At 41.5% G+C, this 12,188-nt stretch overlaps 1 protein-coding gene across 2 annotated transcripts in view; it reads left to right on the forward strand.

Annotated features, from left to right (window-relative positions):
• The window catches only part of LOC105077372 (plasminogen), a 41,328-nt gene that overhangs the window by 12,023 nt on the left and 17,117 nt on the right, over window positions 1–12,188 (forward strand). For both annotated transcript variants that reach the window (XM_074368048.1, XM_010965781.3), the window contains exons 5-11: window positions 490–629; window positions 1,981–2,101; window positions 3,593–3,711; window positions 4,885–5,047; window positions 5,879–6,024; window positions 9,418–9,577; window positions 11,802–11,983. In XM_074368048.1, the coding sequence (XP_074224149.1) occupies window positions 490–629; window positions 1,981–2,101; window positions 3,593–3,711; window positions 4,885–5,047; window positions 5,879–6,024; window positions 9,418–9,577; window positions 11,802–11,983 (1,031 nt within the window). The remainder of the gene's footprint in view (window positions 1–489; window positions 630–1,980; window positions 2,102–3,592; window positions 3,712–4,884; window positions 5,048–5,878; window positions 6,025–9,417; window positions 9,578–11,801; window positions 11,984–12,188) is intronic.

Raw genomic sequence — 12,188 nt, forward strand, 5'->3', positions numbered from 1 at the left:
TTGACTTGTTTTACATTGCTGGGCCTCAGTTTTCTCATCTGTAAAATGGAGTTTATAATAGCACTTTCCTGTTAGGGGTTTTTATTAAGACTAAGTCAGAGAATGTATGGACAGATTTTAGCATAATGCCTCGTGCAGCGTTCACACAGACAAAATGGAGAACTTCTGTTATTTTTACGGAAAGGAGGGTGCCTGACAAAAGCAGGTGTTTGGGATGCATCGTGAACATGGCAGGCTTTTGAGGGGTTGTGCGTAAAAACAATGGCTCAACTTCTAAGACTTGGCTATCCACACAGTGATAATGGTAATATTAGCTACTCCACTGAAACTGGCTTATCACTAGAGAAACTGAACTTTAGACAACACAAATGTTGTAGCCGAGACGCATTTGGATGACAGATGGGAAAGAGAGAGCATTTTATTCTGCCTTGCTGATAACTTGCTGACTTTAAAAATATAGTCAAAGTGATTCTTTTCCATCCTCCACAGCTATTCACCTGAAAAGTTACCTCAAGCAGGCCTGGAGGAGAACTACTGCAGAAACCCAGACAACGATGACAAGGGGCCCTGGTGCTACACCACAGACCCCAACACTAGATTCGACTACTGCGACATCCCCGAGTGTGAAGGTTGGGCGCAGCTCTAGAAAATGTTTTCCTGTCTGCTCTTTGTCTGCGGAGTAATTTGCTGTAAATCGATTCCCTCCAGGGATATTAATAATCAATCAGTGCCATATGTGACAAAATCGAGTAATGTATGACCTCTTGGAAAGGACTGATTTTGCCACAGTTTCCATTATTGGCCTGAATTATTTTTATTAAAATGTACTTCAACATGTACAAATATGAAGCTAGATATAAACTTTAGATACAAACTTCTTATGCTTAAAGCTCTGACACAGTATAAAGCTGAAAACATATTTGCTACTAAATTGTTAAGACTACAAAATCAACAAAATTCAAATATGCAATATTAATTTAACATGGTAGATTTTGCTGTTTCCTTGAAACCAAGCTAGAACCAGTTTTTAAGTCAGCAATCTATTATTTGAATAGACCAATCAATTAAATGGAGCACCTCAAAAGTCAATGCTAAAAAATGTAAAACACACTATTGAAAAATGCTCTTCATTTCATAGTTCCTGCTACATTTACTGATGCAAGAGGGGAAGGGAGGAAGGTGGGGTTTGTGTAACCACCGTGTGACACGTACCGTGTGACAGCTCAGCGCCCCCATCACTTGGTCTATTTCAACCATGGGGATCATTTATTTGTACACTATGTTATGAGGTCACTGGGCCCTTAATTGACACGAAACTATCATTTTCGTATCAAGTTTGCTTCTGTCTTCCTTATTATCGCATAAAAATTAAAGTCTTATAGTACTCTGCTGCACTATGTTATTTCAAGAATTCCAAATCGAAGTTTCAGATTTTAAGTGATGTAAGGGTGAGAAAAGCAATCCGTCATGCTTCTCAGTAATATAAAAAGAGAAACACTGTCATTGCAGGTGAATATTGTTCTCGGTGAGATCACCAACACGCAAAAACCAGCACTAAAATCCTGAGAGTGTGTCAACTTATTTAGCAGTCATCCCTACGATCAGAATAATTTCAATGATTTTTAAATATTATTATTGAAACGAAAACCCCAAATATTAAAACATTCTAGCAGAGGACTTACAGACTTCTGAGGTTATGTGCAACCTTCTCGTCCAGCCCCCGAAACCACCCACCCAGGGCCACGCATCCCAGTTTGAGGATATAGCATTACAGAGTTTCTGGATTTGGTCATGACTTGAGAAGATATGGACCAAAATTTCACCATTTGAGAAAAAGAATGACATTTTAGACTGTGTTAGAAAATTAAGTCTTTGTTACCAAGTGATTTTTGGGAAGTACAGATTACCAAGTGACAAAGGGATTTGAGACATTTGTAGTGAATTCATTTCAGTTTCTGTCTTCCTTTTTTCTCCATCCAGATGAATGTATGCATTGCAGTGGAGAAAATTATGAGGGTAAAATTTCCAAGACCATGTCTGGACTTGCTTGCCAGTTCTGGAACTCTCAGAGCCCACATGCTCATGGATACATCCCTGCCAAGTACGTCTCACTGGGAGCACCATGGCTAATTAAATGTTCTTTAGTTATTTCAGCATTCCTCAGCAAGTGACCATACCTGATGTTTTTGAATTTTAAAGTTCGCATCTTCCCACATGACTGCAAATGAAGTATGCATTCTTACTACTCAAAATGTGGTCCACGGAAGAGTGATACTATCTGAGAGTTTGTTAGAAATGCAGACTTTCAGACCCTCTGATTCTGAATTTGCATTATAACCCAATTCCTGACTGATCCGTATGTGAATTAAAATTCAAGAAATACAGACACACCTTGCTTGTGTATTTTCCAAATATTTCCCTCATCTTTGTATTCCTTTCCTTTTCCTTCAGACTGATGAGGTTCAAGGCTTCCTAACAATCCATGGATGGGCTTTAGTATTTTGTGAATCCCTCAACACCTTATGTGTATTTATATCAGTGCATTTCTCTGGGGATTCCTAACTTTCACTAGATTCTCAAAGGGGAATCATGAGTTTATAACAGAGTCCCTGACCTAGAAAGTAACGGTAATTTTTAGAGTCTTCTATTTCACATGAATTGTACTGTAAAACACCTCCCTCTCTGTAGCTGCTTCTGGTCTTTTTCTTCATTCCATGACAACTGTGGGGTTATAACAAGGCTTAGAAAAACCTGTAAGAAATGAGACTAAGTCGCAGACTTCAATGTGGAAAACAGCTCCACTGAATTTCTGTCCCTCCCGTTCCAAATAGCTCCGTAAAATACAGTTTTTGCTCTTTTCCTTTCCCTACTGTATTCCAAAGAAGAAATACAGTAAAAGCCTCAAGTCCCAGAACTGAGTTAAGTTTACTTTCAGGAAACTGGAAGAAGGGGATGGCTTAAGCCACTGCTAGCTTCTCTGTCCATCCTGACTAAGCATTTACAGTCTCAGAAAGAGACGTGCAATTCGCTCAGAGGGGCACAAGGTATAGTGTGCATTTCACAGTCATAGCCACCGCTCCCTGCTTGGGGGGGGGGGGCTCACTGGCCTGGTGCTTGCAGGAGCATAGCTTATCCCTCTCAGTTTCTACAGACTTAGAAGATAGCAGGACCAGAACCTGGTAGACCAGAAGGACCATTCCTTTAACCTGTGATGACACTGACTTCTAGGCTTTACTGCTTACTAGATGACTGTCTCTAGCCGGTGAGCACTTTGTGTTTTAAAAATTGCTATTATTTGCATTCGAATTACTGGCATTGGCTTACATCAATTTTCCAGATGGCCAAAGTGATAAAGTTGGTCCTTCCCTAATTTTTGCACGTATAAACTGTTAGAAACACAGTTCTTAGAATACTTGGCTAATCTTTCTTGTGAGATTGTCATCACTTTTTTGGATAGCCTTCATCCAGCCACCTCCTTGGCTGACTGCCTGTGCCTAGCATAGAGCAGGTGCTCAATATTTGCTCATTTGGTATGATTCTCAACCATGAATGTAAATGTTCAGTGCTGTTAAAAATCTTCTTGCACATTCAGATTTCCAAACAAGAATTTGAAGATGAATTACTGTCGTAACCCTGATGGAGAGCCCCGTCCATGGTGTTTCACCACGAATCCCAACAAACGCTGGGAATACTGCAACATCCCAAGATGTAGTAAGTATGGCTCATACTTAGTCCTTAGGGATCGTCGCCTGTTCTTCTCTTGGAATCAAGAGTGCTGTGCGTGAGTGTGGTGCTGAAAAAGTTCCCTACAAGTCTTGTGGGATATAATTGCTCTTTTAAAATAATTTATTGGTTACGATAGGTAATTGACCAGAGCATCTACTTATATATATATTTTTCCTCCCGTATCAGAGACTTCTGCCTCCTTTGAGTACAGCTGGATGTAGCCTTTGGGGAGGTATCTCTGCTTCCTACTTTTCTCTAGTGCTAAAGGTAAATCAGACCCCTGCTTTCTGGTGAATGGATTTCACTACCAACCAGAAGTTCTTTCTGATTGTTTCTTTGTAAGCAAAGAAGTGTATCTGGATGTCGTGTTTTCCAGTACGCCCAACTTGTGAGGGAACAGCAGGAGAAGAGAAGTTAGGAGGAGAAGATGGAATGGCAGTCCTAGTAGGAATGACTTGGAAGAAACAATTTTATGATATTTTTTTCTGTGAGAATTTGAAGCAAGGACTGAACAAAGACCTCTGAGACTGTCAGAAAGACTAGGCCGGCCGTGAGGCTGGCTGCCCGCTCTTTGCTCTGATGGCCACCCTCCGGGCTGCCGAGCTGCCTCAGTATTCTTCTTGAGGAGCACCAGTCCTCTTTCTGTCATCTTCTTTCCTTAAGACCTTCTTGATTTCTGGCTGCACACGCTTTTCCTTGGAGACACTGTTTTCCTTTTCCCCGTGGACTCTCTCTGTTGTTTGGGTTTGTGGAATACTGGGTGCCATTCAGTTATGTTTACTTAATGAACAATTTACTCTTCACAAAGGACGCTGGACGGTTGGTATATGTGAAGATTTGGGGTGGGATGTGACACCTGCTGATCCTCACCACATGTGATGGACTGAGAGTAGAGAAATAAGAGAATGTAGAAAGAAGCATCTACTCCATGGGGCTTGACCTGGGAGGAGTTCCTCATAAGATGGGCTTGTAAACATCAATTCTGCCACATTCACTTCTTCTGAAAAATGACAAACAATTTTCAAATGCCAGATTCTAAGAGGATGAGCAGAAAAGAAGATAGGCTGATGCTCCCTGCATCCATCCCCCCATAACATCCATCTGTAGATTTTTTTATTTAAAGAAAATATTCATTATAATGTATTTTCCCCATTTAAGCAACACCCCCACCACCTTCTGGGCCAACATACCAGTGTCTGAAGGGAAGAGGTGAGAACTATCGAGGGGTGGTGGCCGTCACTGTATCTGGGCATACCTGTCAACGCTGGAGTGAGCAGTCCCCCCATAAGCACAACAGGACCCCAGAAGACTTCCCCTGCAAGTAAGTCTGCTCCGGTTTCATTCCCTGTCAGCTGGATGGAAAGTGAAATCCTACTGACTTGGCTTTAGTTTTAGTAACTATGGGAACCTAGGTTTAAAGTATCTGGGCTTGGGTGGGAGATGTAGCTCAGCAGTAGTTTGTGTGCTCAGCACGTGCAAGGTCCTGGGTTCAAACCCCTGTACCTCCATTAAAAGTAAGTAAATAAATAAAAACATAATTACCACCCCCAAAAGAAATTTTTAAAAAATAAAGTACTTGGGCTTGAAAACTGGTCAAGTCATACACAAGGGAAGTGAAACTTAGCACTGATTTTTGTATTACATTGGTTCTCAAAGGCATCATCAAGAATTTGTTAGAAACGCAAATTCTTGGACCCTATTCTAGATCTACTAAATCAGTAACTCAGAGTGGGTTTCAGCAATATGTTTTAACATTTGTACTAAATGTAAAGTTCGAGAACACTTAAATTCCAGGACTGTGACACTTAAATTTCAGGGCTATAATATATACTTTTTTGAGGCAAGAACAGTGTAAAAAAATACCCATTGTGTTTTCAGCATTTATCACCGTGCCCAACACATAGCAAAGGACCTATTTTGCTTCATTCTACACAATCAAGGAATATATTTTAATCATTTATCCAAGAGAAGCAACTGTGCTGTAGTTCTCGGGAGTTCTGCTCTGCTTAAGCGTCCATCCATCATTCTGTTTTGTGTAATTCTAGAGAAGTAGCTGGACACACATCCAACGTCACCACTAACAAGCAAGTGTGCACTGTGTTGTTCCCTTAGCCTGTTTGGAAAGGCTAACTCACAGTCACTGCTTTTTCAGAAATCTGGATGAAAACTACTGCCGTAACCCTGATGGAGAAACGAGTCCGTGGTGCTACACAACCAACAAGGAAGTGAGGTGGGAACACTGCAAGATACCACCCTGCGGGTCCTCCCCGGTATCCACAGAGCACCTGGATGCCCCGGGTAAGAAAGGGCAGCGGGAGCTTACTGCGGGCTCCCAATGCTGCCTGGGTTTTTCTACTCCAGCAGAATCACAGTACACAGCAGCTTTGTTTATAGTTTAATTGTGCTGTGGTCAGAGAACATGATTTCATTTATTTTAAATTTGTTGAGGCTTGTATTATGGTTCAGAATATGGTCTTCTTGGTGAACATGTTGTATGCTCTTTTTTTTTTTAATTGAAGTATATAGTCAGTTACAACATGTCAATTTCTGGTGCACAGCATCATGTTTCAGTCATACGTATACATACATATATTTGTTTTCATATTCTCTTTCATTAGAGGTTACTACATTATTGAATGTAGTTCCCTGTGCTATACAGAAGAGATTTGGGTTTTTTATCCAATTTACATATAGTAGTTAATGCTTCATTCCCTGTGCTCTGGAAAAGAATCTGGCTCCTGCTGTTGCCGGGTAGAGTGGTCTATAAAAGCCGATTAGGTCAAGTTCATTAGTATGTAGCTCTTCTGAATGCTTGATGATGCTCTATCTCCTGTTCTACCAATTACTGAGAGATGAACGGTGACGTCTGCAGCATTAGCTATTCATCTATTTAGTACTCATCTATTTCTTTTCGGTTTTATGTTTGTTTTGTATGTTCTGGAGCTCTTTGTCAGGCACAGATATGCTTAGCATTATTAAGCCTTCCTGAAGAAACGACCCCTTTATCATTAGGTAAATGTTCCTCCTTGTCTCTGGAAATATTCCTTGTTCTAAAGTCTACTTTTGCTGATGTTAATACGTTCCTTGCTGCTTGATTTTCACTAGTGTTTGTATGATATATCTTTTTTCTCAGCCTTTTAATTGAGATGTTTAGACCATCTGCATTTAATGTAATTGTTAATATAGTTAGATTCAAATCTACTATTAATATAGTTGGATTCAAATCTACCATCAACTTATTTCTACTTGTTCTATTTGAATTTTGTCTCTTTTTCCCATATTTTTCTGCCTTTGCATTAATTGAGTATTTTTGATTATCTTCTATCACCACTGATTTTAGTATTTTAAAAAAGTTTACATATACATCTTTAACTTATCACATTCCACCTACAAATGATATTATTTTACTTGAGGCATAATGTAGGAACCTTGTAACATTGCCCTATTGTTTTTGAAGAGTTTACTTCCATTATGTTATATATCTCACACTAAATTGATACTGTTTTTGCCCTGAACAGTCATATTTTAAAGCAATTATAAACAAAAATATCTTTTATATTTACATTTATTTATTTAGTCCTACCATTTCTGCTGTGCTTCACTTCTTTTGTAGATTCTCCAGTTCCCATCTGCTGTCTTATTCCTCCTGTTAAAAACTTAACTTTCAATATTTTTCATAGTACAAGTGTGTCAATGATAAAGTCTTTCAGCTTTTGCATGTTAGAAAGAGTCATTATGTTACCTTCAGTTTTGAAAAAGAATTTTGTTGGGTATAGAATTCTGGGTGGACAATTTTTTCCCTCTTTTACCACTTTAAAGAAGTTATTCCATTATCTTCTGTTCTGAATAGTGTCTGACTGGAAATCTTATTTGTGTTTCTCTGTATTTAATATTTCTTTTTTCTCTGGCTGCCTTTAAGACTTTCTTTGGTTTTCAGCAGTTTGATTGTGGTGCATCTAGGTGAGTCTATCTGTTTGTTTCTTATTTATTTGCTTATTTATTTATGGTATTTTTCCTGCTTAAAGTTCTCTGAGCTTCTTGTGTTGGTGATTATTGATTTTCATTACTTTTGTAAAATTATCAGCCATTACTGCTCAAATACTTCTTTTCTCTTCTCTTTCTCTCTCTCTGTCTGTCTATTTTCTTTTTGAGGGGCCCCGATTGCCCAAGTGTTAGACCGTTTCATATCGCCTCACACCCCATATGCTAGTTCCACTTTTCTTCCCCCCTCTTTTTCTCTCTTTGTGTGTCAGTTTGGATAGCATCTATTAACTTATTTTCAAGTTCACTGATTCTTTCCTCAGTTCTACTTAGTTCTCTGATCAGCCCATTGAAGGAACTTTTCACCTCTGATAATGTGGTTTTTATTTTTAGCATTTGCATTTTATTCTTTTTTTTTTTTTTACAGTTCCCATCTCTGCTGAAATTCTTCATCTATCCATGCATACTGTTCACCATTACACGACTATAAATAAAACTCATTAATGTATTAATCATAGTCATCTTGCCGTCACAGGCTGATAGTCTCCACATCTCAGGCTGGTTCTGACTCTTGATTGTTCATCACTCAGCAGTGGCTTTTTTTGGCATTTTTTGTAATTTCTTTTCAAATGCCGGACATAGTTGTAGAAGAACAACAGATACTAAAGTAAATATTAGTTACACTTTGAAATGGGCGTCCTTCTTTTATCAGTATGTTATGTGGGTAATTGAATCAACACAGTTAGCAGGTGAACTGAATTTGGGTTCTGTTGTTGCTGCTTTATTGTAAGTGGTTTCAAACCCCCCGGTGGCGGGGTGTAGTTATCTTGTACTTAGAAAAGGGTCTGGAGTGTGGAAGAGTTTTCTCAGTATTCTCAATCCCTCCTCAGTTTCTAGCAATCACTGCATGCCTGTGCCTCAGAGAGGGTTGCTCCATGCTTTTAACCTAGCCCTAGTGATGGACGACTATTTCTTGATACCCAGTGCCAAACTTTTAGTGGAGGCAGGCATTTTCTATCTTCCTGGGCCACCCTCAGCCTTAGACAGACTCTGTGCACCAGGGCTTTGAAGGTAACACTTCTCAGTATTCTTGCCCCTTTTCCCCACGGAGCTAAACTCTAGCTTGTATCTGTGGGGAGTCTTGGGTAGGAGAGCAGCAGACCCCCACTTTGCGTTGGTGAAGTATCCTGGAAGAAGAGAACTTCCTGCACCTCCACCAGGGTAACAGGCTTTTTGCCTCTATCCTTCCCTGAGGAGCAATGGACTTCTGCATAAGGTTTTGGCTTTGTATAAGGAAAGTCTGGGGGAGATGCACAAGGTTTTCATGTATTCCTCACTGGCAACCAGTCACCACCTGCAGCCTACACCAATGAGTGTGTCTCTCTCTGGAGGCCTGCCTAGTTGTTCTCATGAATACTCAGTGAAGAGCCATAAAAAAGAGCTTTCACGTGACCGCAATTTCCAATTATAAGCACTCTTCCTGGCTTATTTTTTTCTGTGTTCTTAATTAAATAGTTACCAAAAAGTTAGGGCATTGACATTTTAGAATGTTATAGATCTATTGTTTTCTTTGCATGTCCACCTGCCTGCCAACATGTAAAAGAGAACAGTGTTAGTTCCAGAGATGACTCTTCTATTTGTGTCGTTAATTATTTCACGTATTTCTCTGTTCTAGTCATTATTCACTGATTTCTTCTATTTCAATTTCAGTACCACCTGAACAAACCCCTGTGGTCCAGGACTGCTACAACGGAGATGGGCAGAGCTACCGGGGCACATCGTCCACCACTCTCACAGGGAGGAAGTGTCAGTCCTGGTCATCTATGATACCGCACCGGCATCAGAAGACCCCAGAAAACTTCCCAAATGCGTATGTCTTTGATTTTTAACCATTGGAGGAGCAACAGCCAAGTTAAATGTATGTTGAAAGGGCCATGCTTGAAAATTACTTCTTAGGACCAAATTTCCCTTCGCTCCAGAATGTGAGACAAAATGTCTCCACACCTTACTTCTGAGCAAAATTTCTGAAAGTTGAGAAGCTAGAGGCTGCCATAGTTCCCGGGTAGCCTTGTGGAAGCAGGATATATGGAAGTGCTGAGGTCGTGCTAGCAGAAAGCTCAGAACAAATGGCTAAAGGCTTAGAAATAGTATCGTTCCGCAGCGTCTGCTAAAGATCAGTGCGGTCTTTCAGCTGTGGGGTTTTACCATTTCACCCTCCAGCTCCCGAAGTGAGGCTTGTGTTCGTCTGTGTAGACACACTGGGTCCTGACGCTAGTGTTCCAATGTGAGTTACCAGAACATTAGGAGCAAAAGCAGGGAGGAAGATGAGATCAGAAAGTATGCAGATACTGATGGGCAAAATAGACAGACAGATGCACAAAGACGAGGTGTGACCAGACCAGCTTTTCTGCCATAAACGGCAGTAAAATGTATGAAAAAAAAACCTATTTTCACTTGATAGACAATAGACAGCACAGGACTTAGACTTTCCAGAAGGAAAAATAAATTAGATCAAACTTACAATGACCCTGGTTTTCTTTTTGGAAACATTTCCTGGACTGCAGTGCAAGGAGACGGAACCAAAGCAGGCCACAGCGACCTGGCTGAACTGGGGAGATGGAGACTGGGGCTGGGGCTTCCTGAGGCAGCTGGGATTGAGCAGACTGAGTGGTAATGAGAAAGGACCTGTGCAGAGAAGGGGCTCCAGAAATATGTGCAGGGTTCTCCTTCAGTATTGGCTGTTGTGCTTCTAACCTGATGATGCCTTTGAGAACCAGTGGGACATGAAGATCAGTGCAGCAGAAGTTGACCAGTGAGCCCAGGGAGCTTTGTGGGGCACGATGGACATGCTCTCCATCACAATAGGACTATGGATTATATAGTATGTGTGTTTATCATAACTCATCAAAACGTTTGAAAAAAGTCCATCACAATAGGACTATGGATTATATAGTATGTGTGTTTATCAGAACTCATCAAAACGTTTGAAAAAAGAAAAAAAAGGAGCCTGTTTCATATGATGAAGCTTTTAAAACATCCAACTGCTCAGAGACCTGCTGAGCAGCTTCCCCAGGTGCTGGGCCCACGCCCGAGGCCAGCCCTTGTCTACAGGCCCACAGGTACAATGCTAGGGTCCCATAATACGTTGTTTCAAATGATCTCAGACAGCCATGGGTCCTGGATCTAAACTGTAAGAAGGATTCCAAGGATGAGAGTTCTAAGAGGTTGGGGCAAAGTTCTGGGAAGGCCTCAGGGATCCAAGTCGCTCCGTGAGCCCCAGACTCCTCGTCCACTGTGTCTTTACCCAGTTTCCTGGCTCTGCTCCTTCAGGGCCCTTCGTCTGTGCAGACGTCTCCTTTCTCCCCCTTCCCTCCGTCCTCAGCTGCAGCTAAAGGGTGTGCTACTTCTCCCCGTCTCCCCCAGAGTACATCCTCTAGGAACCCCACCCTACCTGGAAGCTGGTTTTCCAGGACAGCTTCCACGAGCCTTTCAAACCCTGAACCCAAACCCACTTGATCTACGTATGATACTCACAGTCTTACTGTCGCGATCTTTTCCGTTGTAAATATACAGCATTTTAGCTACGATACGAGGTAACAGACTAAGGGGGCTGGCCTGGGACTGTCATCTCCTTGTACGTCTTATCTTCCCGGGGAAAACACGTTTCAGTTCCAGCGTACACGGCCCCACGTATTCCCACAGAGACAGTCAGAGGTACAGATACAGTCGCATGTGCATAGAAAACAAGTCTAAAATACATGCTTCAGAATCCATATGGGTTATCCCTGGGGAATGTCTTTAACACTCCCACGGAAAGGAGGACGGTCTGATTCTCTCATACATTTATACATTATCTGTTTTTATATGCAGCATATATTACTTTTGAGTTTTAGAAGTAAAAGTTATAACCTATTTTTTACAACTTACCCAGCTGTTTAGAAGTTGAGGACCCTCTGTGTTTGTGACGTTATAATAACAATTGGAAATATTTCAGTCACTTGTTAACACTTCGTTGGAACAAAATTCAGAGGGTGTTGGGGGACCCCTGAAGATTCTCCCACCTGTCGTGACCTGTGTTGCTGTGGAATTTACAGGGGCTTGACCATGAACTACTGCCGGAATCCAGATGCTGACAAAAGCCCTTGGTGTTACACCACTGATCCGAGCGTCAGATGGGAGTACTGTAACCTGAGGAAATGCTCCAACACGGAAGTGCTTGTCACACACTCTCCGGCTGTTGGCCAAGTTCCAAATGCAGAGGCTCCTTCTGAAGCAGGTAAGAAGTCGAAGACCAGACATCTATATCCTTGGGCCCTGGGGGGAAAAGAGATGGAAAATCCTGCAGAGGCAGGGGCTTCACTGCCCCAGGGAGTGCGAGCGCTGCTGCGTCTGCGCTGTGGAAGGAGGCCTCAGCACATCACCTGGGGAAGCCGGAGCTGCTCTCGCTGGTGTCACATGGGTGGGCGGTCCCTCTGGGACTT

This window comes from Camelus bactrianus, chromosome 8 (assembly GCF_048773025.1).
Source record: "Camelus bactrianus isolate YW-2024 breed Bactrian camel chromosome 8, ASM4877302v1, whole genome shotgun sequence".
In the NCBI taxonomy this organism is placed as follows: domain Eukaryota; kingdom Metazoa; phylum Chordata; class Mammalia; order Artiodactyla; family Camelidae; genus Camelus; species Camelus bactrianus.